The sequence below is a fragment of the Solanum tuberosum genome, unplaced genomic scaffold, assembly GCF_000226075.1.
Source record: "Solanum tuberosum cultivar DM 1-3 516 R44 unplaced genomic scaffold, SolTub_3.0 scf00575, whole genome shotgun sequence".
NCBI classification, from domain to species: Eukaryota; Viridiplantae; Streptophyta; class Magnoliopsida; order Solanales; family Solanaceae; genus Solanum; species Solanum tuberosum.
The window spans coordinates 210823-231130 of NW_006239492.1; the positions used below are offsets into that span (position 1 = coordinate 210823).

General features: G+C 31.1%; 2 protein-coding genes across 4 annotated transcripts; both read right to left on the reverse strand.

Annotated features, from left to right (window-relative positions):
- Positions 1-4021: 4021 nt before the first annotated feature.
- Positions 4022-6172, reverse strand: LOC102603828 (dof zinc finger protein DOF2.1-like). Its single transcript, XM_006365683.2, has 2 exons — positions 5947-6172; positions 4022-5272 (listed from the first exon to the last, which is right to left on the reverse strand). The coding sequence occupies exons 1-2, from the start codon at positions 5980-5982 to the stop codon at positions 4400-4402; spliced, it is 909 nt and encodes a 302-aa protein (XP_006365745.1). The 5' UTR covers positions 5983-6172; the 3' UTR covers positions 4022-4399.
- Positions 6173-13255: 7083 nt separating this feature from the next.
- On the reverse strand, positions 13256-19834 carry LOC102577904 (3'-5'-exoribonuclease/RNA binding-like protein). 3 transcript variants are annotated; one of them, XM_006365686.2, is made up of 10 exons: positions 19727-19834; positions 17844-18004; positions 17703-17752; positions 17531-17600; positions 17340-17445; positions 15833-15899; positions 15424-15499; positions 14397-14695; positions 13595-13669; positions 13256-13528 (listed from the first exon to the last, which is right to left on the reverse strand). In XM_006365686.2, the coding sequence occupies exons 2-10, from the start codon at positions 18001-18003 to the stop codon at positions 13523-13525; spliced, it is 909 nt and encodes a 302-aa protein (XP_006365748.1). In that variant the 5' UTR covers position 18004; positions 19727-19834; the 3' UTR covers positions 13256-13522. The 3 variants fall into 3 exon arrangements, with proteins under 3 accessions (XP_006365748.1, XP_006365747.1, NP_001275445.1); XM_006365685.2 differs by having other exon boundaries at positions 13256-13669; positions 17844-18113; positions 19727-19811; NM_001288516.1 differs by having other exon boundaries at positions 13306-13669; positions 19727-19757.
- Positions 19835-20308: the final 474 nt, after the last annotated feature.

The window sequence follows — 20308 nt, forward strand, 5'->3', positions numbered from 1 at the left end:
TAAAATGCGTGAAAATTGTATATATACATATATTTTCGTTCCCCTCTCTCCCCTCTCCCAGATCTCGCTCGCCACTCTCCCAGATCTCGCTCGCTCATTCGTCTCTCTCACTTTATACAATTGATCTTTTTGTATATGTATACCAAAGCAGATTATACAACTGTTTTTTTTTGTATATGTATAGCGAATTATACATATATATGTTTGCTATGGAGCGCAAATATGCAAACTTTGCTATAGCATACAAATATGAATTTTGTGTTTGCTATATGTGAAAGTTGCTCTTCAAAATATCTCTATCTATACTGATTTTTTTTTAAACCTTATATATAACTTCATTTTTTGTTGAAGAGATACGGGTGAACACCCCTCTAAACCCGCCCCTGATTGTCTTTGGCCATATCCTTATTAAGAAATGACCCTCTTATAAAGATACATGAGAATTTTTCTTTTCAAATTTTAAATTGGTGAAAGTACATACTACATAAATTAAAATTAGCGATAAATAAATTTGTTAGTAAATTTATTATTAATTCTATTTAATGACAAATTAGCCATATTTTATCAAAATAAATTGTTTGCTGTAAATAATTTAGCACGGAGTTCGTACGTAGTGGTGGAAGTGATTATTATATTTCACACAATAAAAAATATTGAAGGTTTTGCAAAATACAAAATGTAATATTATATTAGCTACGCATATATCCAAGCATAATGTCCATTTATTTGTAAAAGCTAACACAACGGGGTAGATAATTTTTCCAAATATCTATAAAGATTCATTTGTTTATTGGAAGTCGATGTGGGCTTTAATAGCTGGATGGGCCAGAAACGTAAATGGTACTGCAATAACCCATACTTATGGGCTTGGTCTTAGCCCAAAAATTATGTTGGGCCCTGAAACTCCCAAATCCAGCTAGCAGCTTTTCACTTCCAGTTCCAGTTGATACTATTTTCATCATTGGTCCTTTTTTATGTAAAAATATTTATAAATTTATATTTTTTTACAAGTAGTTTTAAGGATGTATCAAACATTTTTACCAAACCTATTATTGATGTTATCAGGTTCAATACTTCTATTTAAATACACTATTTGGATAAAATCAGTTTCAAGACCTAAAAGTCATATTTTTCAGCACTTGATGTATATTGTACTCCTTTAAATCAATTTTAAGTGTTTAACCCATAGTCAGTGAAAGAACAAACAAAGTCAAACTAGACAAAATTAAATGACTTTTGTGATACAAAATAAATTAATTAAGTATTTGAGAGATGATTAATTAGATGGAATATGACGCATTTTTATATTAACGAAGAATTGACTTTAGCTAGGAAGGAGTGAATGTTGCATAATAGGGTAGAATTAATGCTAGTAGGGGTAGAGTATCGTCTTGTCTTATGAAGGTTTAGTGCATGCCATATGACTAGTCATGCCATGATAGCTAATTCTTTTCATATGTTGTTTATTGCTTTTCAATTATTACGTTATTTCTCTCTCATATATTTGTGCGCACAACATCCCAGAATAAACTACACATTCAACGTCTGACCTTTCACCAAATTAACTTATTAGTGTTCAAGATTGCAACATTGTTGGATCAGAATTCAACTGGGCGGTGGTTTGCTGGAACATGTTTTCTTCCTACCACATCATAATCAGCAGCTGAGCGGTCTCTGTCTAATAAATAGTAAATATTAGGAGCAATGAATTTGGGCAGAATTCAATTAATTCATTCTATCAGGAGAAAATATATGACTGTCCTTCCTATGTTTTACTAATGCCTTTTTTGGCGTCTCTAAAATATATATGCACGTGGAAATTATGGAAAAAAAAAAGAAATACTGAAAGAACAGCTGGAATATTATGCTATCAACATGGAAATTGACATTTATAAAAAATAAAAAATTATTTGTACTATTTTTCGGATATTGACATCGTCAAATATTATACGTCGAAATTTCTGCCAAAAAAAAAAAGAGATTGCAAGATTCAATTTGGTATGATATATATGTGTGTGTGTGTGGTGGGGGGTCCCAGATCCACACTGAGATCGAAACATAATGTCAATTTACTATACTTACTTTTATGGTAGGTTTATGTAAAATCAATTTAACTTGTCATGATTTAAAAATTTAGGTGTAGCGAAAAACAATATATTAATTAATTAGGGTGGTAGAAGTGTAAATATAAATAGAGGCGGAACTAGGTAGAGGTTCATGGGTTCGGACGAATCCAATAGCTTTTTTGTAGACTTCATATTTATACTAGAAAATTAATTAAATATATATGTATATTATTTGTGAACCCCTAACAAAAGTAATTGACAGTTATTACAAAAATTTAGAACTCCCAAACTCTAAATCCTGATTTCGCCTATGAATATAGGCACATATATATATATTATATCATCCATAATATATTTATTTATTTGATGTAATTACCAAATAAGAAAATATCAAATGGGAAATAATTCTTGACCGACAGTATATTAAATTTGGCCGCAAAATCTTGGTCGTTTTAGAATTTACCACAATATTAAAATATTATGATCTTTGTCACGCTGAAATCTCAGTGTGGATTTGGTTAGGCAAGAGAAGAGAGATCTAAAATCTTAAAATCTACCCCGAGATTGGTGCTCATGCTTCATTAAAATTCCATTGTTTTGCTTAGAAAGAAGAGAATAATCCAGCAAATCTCATTAATTATTCCATCCTACTCCCATCGTTACTTTTTTTCTATTCGTTCACGTTGAACATAGCTAGACTTCAGTAGACAAACAGAATTGCTCGAATAATAAATATCTTTCACATTTAATCTTAAAATTATGAATACGAGTCATAAATGAAGTAAAAAGGTAGAAGTTTCTAAAAATGGATAATAATAATAATAATAATAATAATAATAATAATAATAATAATAATAATAATAATAATAATAATAATAATAATAATAATAATAATAATAATAATAATAATAATAATAATAATAATAATAATAATAATAATAATAATAATAATAATAATAATAATAATAATAATAATAATAATAATAATAATAATAATAATAATAATAATAATAATAATAATAATAATAATAATAATAATAATAATAATAATAATAATAATAATAATAATAATAATAATAATAATAATAATAATAATAATAATAATAATAATAATAATAATAATAATAATAATAATAATAATAATAATAATAATAATAATAATAATAATAATAATAATAATAATAATAATAATAATAATAATAATAATAATAATAATAATAATAATAATAATAATAATAATAATAATAATAATAATAATAATAATAATAATAATAATACTCCCTCCGTCCCTATTTAGTTGTCCATATTTCCTCTTTTAGTTGTCCCTATTTAGTTGTCCATTTTAACAAATCAAGAAAGGACAACAATTTTTTCCTATTATACCCTTATTTAAATAAAGTTGTCATAAATAAAGTAAATAAACTTATGAACTTCCCAACATTGATTAGTTATCTTGAGTTAATTTATTTTGGAATTGTAAATTGTACTATAAGGGTAAAATTGTAATTTCACTATGCTAATCATTGTTGCATTAATCTGTGTGTCATTTCTAAAGTGGACAACTAAATAGGGACGGAGGGAGTAATAATAAAAGCTAGACTTTAGTATAGTAGACTTGAGGAATAATTTGAAACAATTTATTTTTATCTTAATATGAAAATGGATCAATACAAATGAAAATCTATTTTTAATATATTGAACAACTAAAAATAAGCGGACGGATCATAATGTTTCAAATATAAATAAACAATTGAATAAGATCGACCTAAAAATAAGAAACAATCATGATAGCATATCTTGAAAACAAGCTACACATTTTTTAATTAATAATGTAACATCATGTGCAGACAAAATATTATCGTAGTACCCACCAATCACCATTATGAAAGAATTCAAACTTTATTAATCATCTATGAAATATCGATGTCTGATTCTATGAATCAAAGTCATTTTCCTTAAATAAACCAACAAAATTCTACATATTCACTGGATGTCTGTCAGTACAAGTAGATTGAAGAAAAATAAATCAACTTTCATTAATTAGTTTGTCAATCCACAAAGAAGACACCTAAAAAAGACATCCCAAAAAAGAAGAAAAAAATAGAGAGAGATGATTGAAGTGAACCAAATCTCTTTACACAACTCAATATCATTAAGTTAACCTTCAACTCTAATCTAAGAACAAAATTCTTCTGTTTTTGCTTAGCAAACTCCAACCCTGAAAATAGAGAAATTCCTAATAAAAAACGTTTTTTTATGGATCTTACTCAGCGTGAGTTCACATTAATCACTGGATCCTGTTCAACGTGAATCTAAATTAGTCAGACAGTATACTACATGAGAGGGCTATTGAGAAGTCCATGCCAAGAAGATCCACCAACTCCATTCCACATTCTCCTAGTTGAATCAAAATCAGCCATATTATTTCCTTCTCCATTAATTTGCCATGGAAATCCCCACAAAACTCTGCTGTGATCACCTTGATCTTTAGTCATGTTGCACATCTCTTGTTTGACTGTGGTCATTGTTGTAGATGTTGTTACACCACTGCTTATTTCTTGATCATAATTATGCATTAATCCCATTTCTTGATCATTGTTATTCACCCCTAATCCACCATTTTCCACATTATGTAATCCCATGTCCCCATTAATAATATTCCCAACTCCATAGTACAAATTCTGTTGATGAATTAATCCATTCATTGGATTATTATTTTCAAGAAATCCAGTATTACCCCTAAGTGCATCAAGAAATATTCCACTTGGATTTTCATTGCACATCATTGAAATATTACCATGGGTTTCAAATCCCAATTGCCCATTTCCTTGTTTTTGGAGCCTAGCAAATGCTAGGCTCAAATCACTAGAATCATAGGAAAATGGATTATTAGGAGTGTTGATAATGGAATGTTGATCTTGGCTACTAATACTACTACTTCTTGATGATGACCTTTTGTTCTTCCTACAGCCTCCTCCAACTGGAACATTTCTTAATGTTCCTCCTTTGGTCCAATATCTTCTACATGATTTGCAAAAGTATCTAGGTTGAGAGAGACTATAGTTGTTGTAGTAGCAAAATTTGGTGTTGGAAGAGTCACATCTTGGACAATTTATTGCTTGCTCTGGTGGCTTTGGCTTCTTTGGATCTTGTTGTTGTGGCTTTGTACTCACCAACATGCTTTCTAGGGTTTGAGAAGACAATTCCTAAACAACACAATTAACTATAAATATCAGAACTTGATATCACACACACAAAAAAACATTGTTAAGAACTATTAGCTATATATTTTTGCTTCATATAAATGTCTTGTATCTTAATATATTGCTTTCCTACTTATAATACATTTCTTTGAACCGAAGATCTTTTTTACCTCCCAGACTCCACTTATAAGAATATAGTATTGATGTATGAATGCCTTACTTTTGACATTCAAAAATCAAATCTTTAACTTGAAAAGCAACATAATTTTCTTAAATTTGTAAAGATCAGCTAGCATCAATTTAATTTGTTCTTGGGCTATATAGCAACAGTCGTGAAAGAAAAGAAATTTACAAAATTAGCAAAAGTAATAAGAGTATACACTACTCTCCTTAGAAGTTAGGCACATAAAGTAGGTCTTTTTTAGGGGGTATTTCAATTCATAGAATAAACTCTTTTTTGGGGTAAAATTAAAGACTCACTCCATATCAAGATTGGTAGTTCTAGCTTTGAATTTATTTTTTTAACAAAATCTCAGAGAAAGGAAATAGAAAATGAAAAAAATAACACACAAGTAAGAAATTGAATCAAAAGAGCTCCAAGAAAATTAATTGACATAACAACAAAAGAAATTAAACCATCATTACTACTACTAATTAATACAACTTCATTAATTTACCTGAAGATGTTGATGCTGTGCACTAGAGGGATCCATCACTAAGTACAGCTAGAAACAATACAAAACTTAGAGCTTAATTAAAACTTAATTAATCCTCCAAGATGGTTTAATGTTTTTTTTGGTACTTAATTGATCTCTTGAATAATAAGCACAAGAAAATATTTGAATTTTGCTAAGAAAAGGAGAGAAAATTATGAAAAAGCCAAGAGAGAACAACTTGTGAGTGCCTCTTTCTCAAACTCAATATATATATAAATGTAGACAAAGTAGGGGTGGGGATGGGGTGTGGTGTGTGTGGGGGGGGGGGGTTGTTGCTTAAGTACAATGTCTTATTGTGTGTGTGAGAGAGAAAAATAAAGCAAAATTTTGAGAAATAAGATAAGGAAATACGTGTAAGGCTTAGGTCTGTTATATTTAGGGGACAAAGGAGTGGAAAATCTAACTGTATATGCCCACAATGGGTCCCTTCTTGCTTCAAGTTTCCTAATTCTATCATTCTATTTTCCTATCTTCTTCCTTTTATTATAAGTTATTAAGTTATAATCCTTGTGTCCCTAATTACTTGTCTATTTTTTCATTTATAGTTGTCCCTAATTACTTGTCCATTTTTGACAAATCAAGAAAGAACAAATTTTTTTACCTATTTATACCCTCAATTAAATGACTAATTACTTTGAAAAATGCAGAACTTTTCATCCACTTCACAATTAATAGGGGTAAAATGGTAAACTCACTATGTCATTAATTGATTTCTTAATAGGTGTGTCAATTCAAAAGTGGACAAGTAATTAGGGACAAAGGGAGTACAATATAATAATAACTAAATTCATAATAAACAAAATGTGCAAGTATTTAGTAAAATTTTGAACATACATGGAGGATTTCAGGAAATATTAATGAGTTCATGTAAATCGATAACAAAGTTTTTAGATTTTCCTAGGTGTTTCCGTGTTTGGATATAAATTTCAGCAAAAACTAGTACTTTTCATGAATTACTCTTCGAACTTATTTTTCGAATTTGAAAGTTAAAAGTTGAAATGATGAACTAAATTGATAAACAAATACTTGTTTGTATTAATCTTTAAAAATCTGAAATCATATCTATGGTCAAAGGGTATTCATGAATGGTAAATAAATGACAATATATGTTATTAATTTAACTAAGACTAAATAATGAAAGCGTATACGTAAAAAATATGATGTCTAAAAAAGTTTTAATTAGAAATTATATATTAAAAGAATTATATAAAGAAAAAATAAATGAGCATATGATTGATGTAGAGATCTCATTCTTTGTCCCATTATGTAAGCTCACTTTGTCCTGTACCTGCTCATGTCATTTCGGTTATACTTAACTTTATTATTAAAATAAAAACATAATAATTGAGGTGCACTTTGTTTTTAAAAGCAACTTAGTTCTATTAAAATTGTCTTTTAATTTTCATTTTCATGTACAAATTAAATATGTTTGAATGATGAACCTAAGCTTGGCTCCAATATCCCCACAAACAAATGGAATAAGGTTTTGGTCTCAAATAAAAAATGAAAATAATTTTAAGAATATTTTGGTGTTGGGTGCATTTATATATATTTGGACCCAACAACAACAGAAGCCGTGGCTATATATATGTCGAGTGACTACAAGTTAAAGGCTATAATTGAAATGGACAAGTGATGATACAAAGAGGGAAAAGTGGTCACTTGGATCAGGTACACCTTTATTTTGCATGCTTAACCCAATGTACTCTGCTTGCATGTGACTTGTCTTTATCACCCTAATTAGTTTTCATGGAAAATCCAAATTTGAAGATTAGTTAGTTTGAAATATTGATACATATTTGATAAATTTCAAATATAAATATAAATTTGTCTAAATAATAAAAGTTATTGTATTCATCCGAATATCGTTATTGAGTAGATTGTTTAAACACAAAGTTTACGTTATATGAGTGCCATGTGTGATGAGACAGTGGTACTAGAGCTATATAGGAGTGAGCTAATTTGTGCTTGAAGAAATGTGTTGACAGAAATATACTCATGTGAAAACAAACATGGAGAATCTAACACTTGTCCACCTAAAATCTGAACTTTCTGACATATGAGTACAACATAATTCTTTTTCTTCAAGATTGCTTTTCCCCCATTAATTCTGATTAGACTAGTTTAATTACTTGAGCGATATAAATAGAGTAGTAATATTATAATTTAATTTATTATCTGATTTTAATAAAATAATTTGAATTTTATATTTTAAACTAAAGGTCTATATCAAAGTATTACTTTATCTTTGTGAAAAAATTTGAATTGAAGTATTTCTAAAAAATATTATGAACTAAAAAAGATACTCTCTCCGTCCCATTTTATGTGGCAATATTTGATCGGGCACGGAGTTTAAGAAATAAATGAAGACTTTGAAATATTTATCAAATTGTCCTTTAAAAGTAGACTCACTTTTTTCTCTCCTTATAAATGTATTGGAGTATTATTTTAAGATTAAGTGAGACCAACAGGGGTAAAAGAGGAATTGTACCTTTAAATACTTACCATATAAGGAAATGTGACATTCTTTTTGAAACTGACCAAAAAGAAAATGGTGTCACATAAAATGAGACAGAGGGAGTATGAAAATCAAATCGAAACACATTAAATATTATTTTGCTAAGAAAATAATTGATGAGCAATTGTTATTATTGTAATTTCCTCATGGCCTCTTGATGAAAATACTCGGTAATATCGTGGAAAAGTAAAAATGAACGGAGTAAGTATATTCTTAAATTTGTTAGTTGTAAGTAATAGTAGTATATGTCATCAAAGTAACAGAACAGGAACATAGAAATAATATTCTAAGGTGTCATCATCTGTCAGTAACATCATTTACAATGAATAATCATTTCATAGAAAAAAATCAATCATTGATCCTACCACTCATTGATTATCTTCGGATCCTATGAACGATTTGTTTTTTTTCCTTCCTTTTTCATTTCAAAATTTTCATACTCCCTCCTAATTTTTGTATATATATTTTGCCTCTATTTTTTTCAAAATACTACTCCACTTCCACTAAAGAAAAACTATATTTCTTTATCATTTAATAACAATATCATAAAAGGTACTCCCTATTTAACTAAAATATTCCTGTTTTGTCATGAATAACTAATTAATTTCTACATATATGTTTTCTTGTTTGGATTAATATAAGTGAATTGTAGAAAGCAATCAAATTTATTTGTTAATGATTTAAATTTGAACCAAATTTGTATTTGACAGTATTGCTAGCGAAGCTAAAATAATTTAAAAACATGTTATTTCCTCTCAAATCATAGTTGTCTATTATTGACTTGACACATTTTAAGAAATATTATCTCCTTAATTTTTTAAACTGAACAAATATTATTAAATAATCGTTCTTAATATAATGGACAAGTAAAAAGGAATGTGGGAGTAAAAGTTTTTGTAATTATCTCAATTTAGAACCAATAATACGTATGAGAGGCCTCGATATAATAACAATAATATTACTATTTTTTTTAATTAAACCATTCCTCTTTAGTGGTAGGCACATGGAACAAATGTGGGACAGGATGTTTGATGATGAAGAATTGAATATGACATGGGGATCAGTCAAGTTAGTTGACTGGTCAAAATTTTGGCTTCATTCAAATAAAACACCAACTGACTTAAAAAAAGTGAAAGTAGAGGGAAGTGCTGTTGTGGAATGTATAAAAAACAGAGCCTCCATGTATAAAAAAGTGAAATTAGGTGAATTATTAAATTCGTTTCTGACCGTCTTAAAAATAGTTTTCTATTTGACTAAATAAATTTAGATATATTCATAATTTTGCTATACAAGTAAAGTATATCCCTAAATTCTCGTCATATTTAAAGGTGCATGTTTTCACACTTCTTTCAATTTCTATGGTAGATGGATGGTGTATTTAAGTTGAGTTAGTCAAATCGATGAGTGTTTTTAAGGTTGTCGATATATAGTTAAAAAATGAAATTAATAATTAACGTCAAGTTTATGAGTATTTTCAATACTTCTCTTTGCATTATAATGCATCTACTCTTTGCGAGTATTACTATCACTAGTACTACAATAATATTTTTTTCATTATATATATGACATGTTTTATATCATAAAATTAAATTAAAAAATATTTTATATATTATTAATTTAAGATTATAAAATCTAAAAATTATTCTTATTTTTTAAAAATATATATCACATTAAAATCGGACAAATAAATTAGCAAGTACTAATTTAAGGAAGAAAAGAATGTGCATGCGTCTGGGATTTTCACTATAATGATAGAAGTAGTGAAGGAAATAATTTTGTTCAGATTGAAGAGAACGTTCTAATGAGATGAGGGAATCATACACAAGATTTGCCTTGTGCTTCGTGCAGGCGCTGCTCATTGGGAAACGTTCTATTCACTTTATCAGTTTCGAGAAATGCCTTCTTAAATGTAACTATAACATTTCTTTTTGTTTGTATGAGTACGATATTTATTTTGGAGTCTAATTAAATTAAATTTGTGCTGAAAATATTTACGTTAGAGGGTAAAGTATTACCCCTACAAAATACGATATTATACTCGGATATTGAATTTGAGATTTTTACTTACCACAATTGTTAAAGAATGACAAAAGTTCCACATCGGTGGTTAATGAGATGGGTGGACTCCTTATAAGGCTTAGGCAATCCTCCTTCCTTAGAGCTAGCTTTTGGGGTGTGAGTTAAGCCTAAGACCTAATTTAACATGGTATCAGAGCAGGGCCCGTCTCACCCGATGTTGGGGCCCCCAAAATCAAAATTGCCCATGCACCAGATGCTAAGCACTGGGCGTGAGGTGGGGTGTTAAAGAATGACAAAAGTCCCACATCGGTGGTTAATGAGATGGGTGGACTCCTTATAAGGCTTGGGCAATCCTCCTCCCTTTGAGCTAGCTTTTGGGGTGTGAGTTAGGCCTAAGACCTAATTTAACAACAATCTTTGGTGGTGTGAGCTTAACAATGCTTGTACGTAGTACATAATATTAAAACATGCGCAATGCGTTCTTTAAGACGTACAGATAATTAATGGGTTAATCTTACAAAATCAAGTCTCTATGATTGTCTCGAATCTTTTAAAACACTCTTCATATTGCAATGAGTTGCTTTACCTTTTAAAATATTAGACTAATTAGATAAGCTTAAGAACACTAATTCTTGGAATAAATCAGTGCTACTAGCTAGCATAATTTAACTCTGTGGTCCTAGATTATGCAGCTGTTGGCCTGTTTAGTTACTTTAATTAATAGTCCATGCATAAATAGAGTAAAAAAAGTTCCCAATAATAGAGTCACTTCTTCATGGAATAATCGAGATATCCTTCGACTACGCCGAATTCGCATAGGATAGGGCTATATTAAAAAAAACATTTCCTACCAATTTTTTGTTTGATATCCATGATTCGAATTTGAGACATATAATTAAAGAAAGGAAAAATTAGTCTCATCCATTGCAACACATCCTTTGATAGTGAATAACGTCATAATTTTGTTTCCGTAAACATATTTACCCTTAAGTAATACTAATTAAATATATATCATACATCAATTAGTTTAATTAAACACAAATTAGTTTTTATTTAGTGATTTATGCAGTCAAGTTAGTTGAAGGAAGGAGCAATTTCCGGTGGATTAATTCCTTCAACTCGAAGTATTCACATTTATCCCAACCTTAGGTACGAAGAATATTGATTGAAATTGATTAGGCAAAGACAAAGCCAATTAGATCCCAAGAATTTTAATTACAAGTGCCCCATTCTTCCAACTACACAATCATATCAACTTTAATTGATTGATTACTTAATTAAATAATTAATTTTATTACATTAAAGTAAAACATACTAATCCGAAGCAAGTATGATTTAATAATATGATTTCACATATGCCAAAAAAATAAAACTTAACAAGGACAAGTGTAATCATTTTAGTTCACACGGAAGTTAAGTTGCACCAACCATTTGTATTAATCATAGGACAAATCTAGTGTCCAGCTAGGTCTCTATGACTTTTTATTTTTTTGGTCCAGTGAAATAATTTCAAAGAAATTTACAAATACATACCATTCGAACAACTAATTTAGTTCACATAGGCGAAATATACAATATATTATATATAACATATATGTTGTAAACAAATTTCCGTAATATTTAAGGTGGTAATATCCTTAAAATTAATTGGTTATATGGTCACCTTTTTTTCCTTTTTTGGTCATATGCTATGCTTCATCGTAAAACAAGCTACTACGTACTTAGAATAGGAAAATCGCATTGTTAGCCGTTTGTTTGACTAATAACTAGTGGTTAGTAAGTTGTCCAGCTCTAGCCTCACTTAATTTAGATTGTGTTTTCTTGAATAACTTTACCAGTTTACAATTAAAATTGTTTTATATAATGATTAGTTATCATTTTACAACTAAAACTGTCAAATTCAAAATATGTCAAACGAATCAATGCGACTCGTAGTTCTAGTTAAACTGTTTTAATTTACATGCAAAATATTTGTCATTTGATTTTTTGTATGACGGTTACAATTTTAAATAATTGAATATCATTAAATTAATTATTTACATTTTAAACAAACTCCGATGATTCATTTGTTGAGCTAATTATCATGAATCAAAAATAACAACCACAACAAAAATAATTTAATCTCAAGCGATTTAGATTCAACTAGTTATATGAATCCCAAAAATGAGTTTGATGCAGCTAACTGTATTTTCTAGCATGAAGTCTTAAAAAAAATAAAAAATATAGAATTTTTTTGAATCTTGACACCCTTAAACTAAAAGTATATATTTCTCGATTTACTTTTACTTGTCTACTTTAAACATTACACGCCCTTCAAGAAACAATAATTAATATAAATACTTTATCATAATACTCATATTAATTGATTGATACATTGTCATAGGTCTCGTGAAATGATTTAAAAAATGTATAATTAATTTAAAGTATATAACACGGAAACAATATGCTAAAAAAAAGAAGTAAAAATATGATTTTAATATAATGGACGTAAAAATAAATGGAGGAATGTGTGAGTAACGGATATATATATTATATAAATATTTTCCTAAAAATAAAAAGAGGGAAAGATGGGAAAAGAGACAGACATGGATGAGTGGGCTTTAGTCGGTGGAGAAAAGGGGCCCAGCAGACAATTTAGGAGTATGAACACGCGGCATGCCTAGCTAACGAATATTTCAGTTTCAAGGAACCTGCACATTAGTGGATAGAGGACCCCACTATTACTTCTCCCTCTTCAAGCAAAGAATAACGCAATATTTATATGGGTGAATCGTAATCAAATCAAATATCAATCTGCCCAGTCATCACTATAACTCAACAGGAAATAACTATAGTATAGTTGTTGATCGCACTTGAGGCTAACGATAGAAATGAAACAACCAAGAAAACTAACAAATACTATGCATTACCCACTGATAATTAATGGCTAACCAGATTTGAATTTGCAAGCCATGGCAACCATTTTCCCGAAAAAGTACGCTAGTTCAGCTGTTCAGGTACTCAATCCTAAAGATGAAACCAGCTGTCAGCTGAATGCTATGTATGGTGCAAGGAAAATTTACTTCACTCTACCTCCATATCAGAAATAGCTTCATTTAAGACACTCTGAAGCTCTTTCACTCTGCGTTTTGCCAGTGCGACGCAATCCTGAAGAAGAAATTAATGAACTGTTAACAGGATTGTTTTAGGAACCATTGCAGATCAATAGGGAATGGAATGTAAGTTAACAAACGTCTCCAGAAAAGTGAGTATGACATAAGAAAATACCATTATTTTAATACAAACAACAACATACCCAGTGAGATCACACAAGTAGGATCTGGGAAGGGTGGGTGTACCGCAGACCTTACCCCTACCTTGATGGGGTAGAGAGGCTGTTTTCGATAGATCCTCGGCTCAAGAAAAGTGATTTTCGAAACAGGTTTGGGAAATTTTAATTTCCTTGTTTGTTTTCTTATGATTTGTTGAACTACAAAACAGAACTGATTAAAAAAATCTTATTTATAATTATCATAGCAATATAAAACATATTAAACAGAAAAAAAATTATCTTGACAAAGTTTCTCAAGGGTCAATTTGGACAACATATAACTTTTAATACAAACCTGAACCAAAACTAGGCATCCAAAAACAGCATGCCTGGGTATTTCTATATTGTTCTTTTCTCAATAGAGAGGGGAGGGAAGACAGTTACAAAACATGCCCAAAAACAATTGGAAATCTTAATGTCCCATTAAATAAGTTTTCCGATATCTAGTGACCTCCTTTAGTTACGATCTAAGATAAATATCAAATGTGCCTTGTAAAGAAAAGAAGAGAAAAATAAACCTTCTTGTCCATTTAGTTAAGCATTAGGATTATGATGCAAACTAACCTGGATGACTGATGTATGGGCATGAACTGGTCCCCCTGGTTTATAAAGTGAAACAAGCTGGTAGGACGAATCCAATACCACAGTTACAGCCGTTTCCATTATAGATTCTTCCTCTGCTGTAGGATCTGCTAGGATGTAGTTCTTGTGAAGTAAGCACGTTAAGGAGAATGGTGGAGAGTTCAATTTTAGTTTTCTTTTCTCTGTATTGACAGGCTGCTTCTCCAATTTCAATTGGATATTGTCCTCAGAAACAAGAACTATTCGCCCATCTTCATTCAAAGACACTACTGGAATGTTCACTGCAAAAAAATCATTTCTTATGTAAAATTCCATGCATATAATAATCAACTTTCCCAGACTGATACGTACAGCTATAAAGAACTCAGTGCATATAATATTGAACACTTCAGAAGAAAACACTCTTCCCACATAGCAAAAAAAGAGCTATTGACCTACAGGGATGGTTGCAACCTTAAGAAAATTAAAAATAAAATCACATGACTGCACCTAATATGTGCACTCTTCTTCATTCCTTCATCTCTTTCTCAATAATGGCTTCATAATTTTATTGCATGATATTCCTTTTAACAAACCAAAACCAAGTGCAGAAGATTGCTCTTTTGACCTATTGCTTAAACTAAGAACAGTTCATCCCCTCTCTTTTTATTCTCTTCAAGACTGGCCTTCCCCTAAGGTTTATTACATGGCATATGCAGGCCAGATTCTTGCAGATACTTGCTCCTTGAACATATTGCTAATTGCTCTAAGAACTTGTGCAGACAGCTGGTCCTCTTTTTACCGTCGCCTGTTTGGTATAATAAATAGTTTCTGTAATCACTAAAACATCTTCTTTCTTACCCTTTTTCAACTTTGATATCGAAAACCTTTCCAAAATTTTGTTTTAACATGTGGTCCATTTCCAATCTCAAAATCAGAAACAGGATATAAAGTACAATATTGTTGTCTCTCATGGGAATAGTAATGATTACAGGAATACTTAAGAAAATCCAAGCAATAGCAAACTTACAATGTGAAAAGGCAGCAACTGTAGATAGTAATGCAGCGTCAAACAGAGAACCGTCAGCATCCAAACAGTATATGTCCTGTATTAATCATATGCCATAGGAATTAATACCAACAAGTAGGCCTATGGTCTAAAAGCGTTTGTATTAGCATAAAATGAAGAAATAAAGGGGAACATTCAAAAACCAACGATGAATAAATGAAAAACTAGTCCAAATCTATGTGTTGAGGGACGGCCTTACGGGGTAACATATTTGAAAATGGTTACCTAGATACGCCAAAAATTTCCATTGTTTCATATTCTGATGACTTAACTCTTCAATTAACGTAAAATTAAGGAACAAACTTTTCCTTCTTCTACCAACAAGGGGAAAAAGCAAGAAAACAAGATCTTCACATTCGTTAGCACTTACCAGGTAGGCCATCCATGCAGCTTTTCCTCCAACCAAGCACAATTCTTTCAAGTCAATCATGCCAGAACTGCAAACATTTCAATTGCTTATTAAGGAGATTGTACAGGAATACTTATCAGAAAGTCAAGAAATAAAATATTAGAAGATGAACCAAGAGGAAAGACCTAAAATAGGAAGGGTAAACAAAGCCATGAAGATAGCAATCGAAGTAATTCTTTCTTACTTCTACTTTAAAAAAAAAAAGAAGAGAAAAGTTAGACTTGCTCCACAACCAGAGATACTTCTTGGTATAAAGCTTTTTGTAGGAGTAGTATTAACAGATATGATTAAGTTCCAAACAGAGCAAATGGAGTCAGATCATTCATATGGCAGACCACCAACGAGTGTGGGACTGAAGCATGGTTAATCAAATGATGATTAACAACAACATACCCGGTGTAATCCTACAAGTGGGGTCTAGGGAGGGTTGATCGAATGATGATTAAGTTCCAAGAATTTCTGGGAAGAACAAGGATTCATGCAAAGGTTATTTTATCGGATGTCCCCAAAGGGACATGCAAAGGTTATTCTCATGGGAGAAAGCAGAAGAAGAATATTCTCCCTTGTAAGTTGTAACATAAAGTTCGTCCAGAAGCAGCTGCTTCTGGTTGTCTGGTAATATTGTTTGGCACAGTATGAAAGATCTTTTAGATGCACATATTCCTCCGGGGGGACATTGGGCGTGGACATAAGGGTCTTTATGACACAATCAACAATTTGTTTCATTTTCAATTAGGTCTTGCTCTAGCTTCTTTAGGGGTGTGATCCCAACTTAGTGAGTCCTTTCTTCCGTGATGAACTGTTGGCACCAGTCTACATTTTGTCCTGTAGACCGAGGAGAGGAAATCTTATTTAAAAAGCATAAAACTCTTGTGATGTAAAGTTCGTTCAAAAACTTCTCCAGGTAATAATAGCTACTACAATTTATTAACAATAAGTAATAACCCCTTCGAAGACTAGAAACACGGCCAAGATGCTTGACGCAGGAGGATTTTCCCGATCAGATTATTATGCTTGCTGCAGATCATAAGTGGGTCTAGTTGAACCTCAAATAAAACTTGTGTTGTTGACTTGTTGTATCAGATTACCAGACGCTCAAAAAATTATAAAAACAAATTAGTAATTACCAAAAGGCATGGTCAATATTAAAATACCTAACATAATGAAATAGATGATGACAATATTTAGACTCCAAGTGGCAAAAGGTGGAGGATTTGTGGCTTAGGTCGCAGGTTCAAGCCCCACACCATGCAAAGCGAAGCCCGGTATTTAAGTGGAGAAGGGTAGAGGGGCGGGCCCATTATCCACCGAGTTTAGAAGGCTGTGATTGGTCCAAAGGGCGGGTCACAGACGGATTTCTCGGTTATCAAAAAAAATATAAAAATATTTAGACTCCAAGTTCAGATTATTTAAAAAAAAAGATATTTAGACTCCGAGTTTTGGGCACCTGCAAGCTATTACTACGTACCTCAAGATAGTGTCTGACAGCTGCTTTGAAATTACTGATGCAACCTCTGCAGGCCTACCAGGCCGAACCAGGGGAGAACAAATGGGAGGCATATGAAATTCGATAGCTGCAATCACAATATAATTATATACATAAGCAGAAACTATATGGGTAATAAGATAATAAGAGCTGAGAGATGAGAGACATTTTACCTATGGATCCCTCATCTGGACATTCAACAGTTGGTGTCATGATTTCCATTTTGATGGCGGCCAGCATCGTCTGCAATTGATTCAAGATGATCAATCAATTCAGAAGAAATTCAAGTGAAAAATGGAAGCTCCTGTACATTAAAGAAGCAATTGATACATAGGATACACTTACAGTGGAGCCAATCTTTGCCAGTGCTGATCCCTCAGCAGAGGCCACGGCACCTGCAGTGATAATAGAAATGTATATTTGGACAAATCCTGAGAAAATATAATATAATAACAACTAATAAGTTGAAATGATGATTAGACAAACCAAGTGCAAGTGTTGTATCTCTAGCGCTTCCGAGCTTTCGAGCATCAGGTCGGACTGATTTAAGAAGGTGCTGCTCATGATAGCGCAAAGGGAAAAGACGTCTAAATGCGTCCACCTCCATCTCTGAATACAAGTCACTTGAGCCATTGGCAGCAGCCATTCTATAGAAATCAGATGTCTTAGCAATAGCCTTATCAACTAGAGATTATGCAATCATAGGAATACAAGAAAATCTCATATTCAAATAAAATGCATGACCCTAGTATCCTGCTGTTCAATGAGAATGAAGGTTTTGAACTTCGAAATTATAATAAAACAAGAAAGACATGCAGAAATGGTTGGTCAATATATAAAGAAAATGGGAAAGAGGAAGTACTGTCAAAATCTCAACCCAACCTTGTGAAATTATCTTAATTCTTATTTTGCTTATAGTTGATTTGTTCTTCTTTCCCATAGAGAAATCAAAAGGAAAAAAAGTTACAGAATATAAAAGTCCCTTCTGTAACTCGGTTGAATTTTTTTTGTTTTGGGCTACTTGCTTTTCCACTTTGTGGTACTACACTGGGTTTGTTGTTGTTGTTGGTCTATCTGTTTTCAGTTATCAGATTCATTACTTAACCTTCAAAAACTTAAACAGGACATGTCGCACTGTCATCACCCGTTTTGTAACACAATAATAATGTTTATCTACTTGACAAATTTGAAGTCTGAAATTTATGGACTTATAAGAAGATATTAACAGACTATTAATGGCAAAATAATAAAGGAGATTTTTCAGGCCAATGACAAGACTCATTAGATTATTATCCTGCCATAACAGAAAACAATTGATAATCTAACTTTAGTAACGGAAGCGGTATAATTGACCTGATAGAGATTCATATATCAACTTATCCTTAAACATCAGTAACATGGAATATTTTCTAATTCTATGTTCAGATTGTAATCACAGTAATTCCTTTGGGCCTTCTTAATTCAGAATCTTAATCTTTCAAGTTCCCAACCTTAGATACATGTCTAGATTCATCTCTGAGTTGCTCGGCTAAGATACATGCAGTTTATAGTACATGCTTCTGTGCAGATGAATCTAGACAACTACATACGTAAGATAAACAATATTTTTTCCAACTGCTGTGATCACACACACATATCAGTTCAGACATCAGACAGAGTTGTAAGGACATTCTCACATCACCCAGTAACAATTTGGCAGTCTAATAGGGGCCTATAATGTTAAGCCAATCAACATCCGGATAAAAGAGGAATCTTTCCATTAAATAGTATAACTACATAAAGATTGATATGTCCAAACTCAACTAGTTTGGAATTGACGCATAGTTAACTAACTAATTAACAGAGCTTGATATAAGAAATAAGTATTTCCAATTAGTTCTCTGAAAGATAGTTTCATAGGCACAAGGTAAAAGCAAATCTTTTTCAAAATAAAGTTTGAAAATTTCAGCAAATACACAAGCATAATTTCAGCATAACAAAACTGTTGGACAACAATCAAGCCATGAATGGAAGCTCAGATAATAACTAGATGACATGGAGAGCACCTTTTAGCACCACATTTCATGAAAATACTCTAAAAATAAATAAATACAAATTATGTATTGAAGTTAGTGAATTACTGAAATTTTACAGCCAAAAGTGCATTACTCCATACATTATTTTATTTTATATGTCAATTTCACTAGCTCTGCTAACAGATACAGAGGTTTTTACAAAATCTTCACTATACAAATGGCCACAGACAGTAAGTTTTGGGACAAAGTTAGATATTTGCAAGGAAGAAAGTATTTTCCATCAGTAGTTTTACTTCTTCCAGAAAATTAAAGAAAATGTAAAAACTAACTCTTGGTGGAACCCGAGAAACTTACAGAAATTTGCGGCTGAAGACACGGCAAGAGTTGCTGGCGGAGTGAAGCGAGGGAGGGTTTTACTCGAATCGGAAAAGAAGAATAAGGAGTGTGACTTGGGGACATATCATGAGAAAAAGCTTAAAATAGTACCTAATCTTTCCATTTAGACTTTAAAGTCATCATTATTCTCCACAAAAAGCATTAATAGTCCTTTATATATATTTATGATACACAAAGCATTAATAGTCCATTATATTTATGATGTTAGTGTAGTTTTGGTGCACCACTGAACTTTTTTTGTTTTTGGAGATTGAAAGGTTCATCACATCAAAAATTTCAAATGTAACAATATAAGAAGATATAAAGGTCGCAAATTAGAATAAAAAAATGGGTATAAATTGACTTGTTTTTTCGCTTAGTAAGTTTGGTGGGTAGTTGATATTAATATTAATCCTATAGTTTTTTATTCTTCAATTACTACTACTATATGATGTTTGTTGTGCTTCATTTGTCATATTGTTATACTCTATGATTCATTACGTTTACTCTATTATTTGTTATGTGTTATTTGCTATATCTTATATTATTTTGGTATGTCTT

What these genes read in the sequence shown, in the direction of transcription:
- LOC102603828 (XM_006365683.2), bottom strand. Translation starts at nt 5,982, where the DNA reads ATGGATCCCTCTAGTGCACAGCATCAACATCTTCAG. An exon ending in CACAGCATCAACATCTTCAG is followed by an intron (nt 5,273 to 5,946) that starts GTAAATTAATGA and finishes TGTGTTGTTTAG; the next exon opens with GAATTGTCTTCTCAAACCCT.
- LOC102577904 (XM_006365685.2), bottom strand. Translation starts at nt 18,003, where the DNA reads ATGGCTGCTGCCAATGGCTCAAGTGACTTGTATTCAGAGATGGAGGTG. An exon ending in TGGCAAAGATTGGCTCCACT is followed by an intron (nt 17,601 to 17,702) that starts GTAAGTGTATCC and finishes AATCAATTGCAG; the next exon opens with ACGATGCTGGCCGCCATCAA. An exon ending in AGTTGCTGCCTTTTCACATT is followed by an intron (nt 14,696 to 15,423) that starts GTAAGTTTGCTA and finishes ATTTTTTTGCAG; the next exon opens with TGAACATTCCAGTAGTGTCT.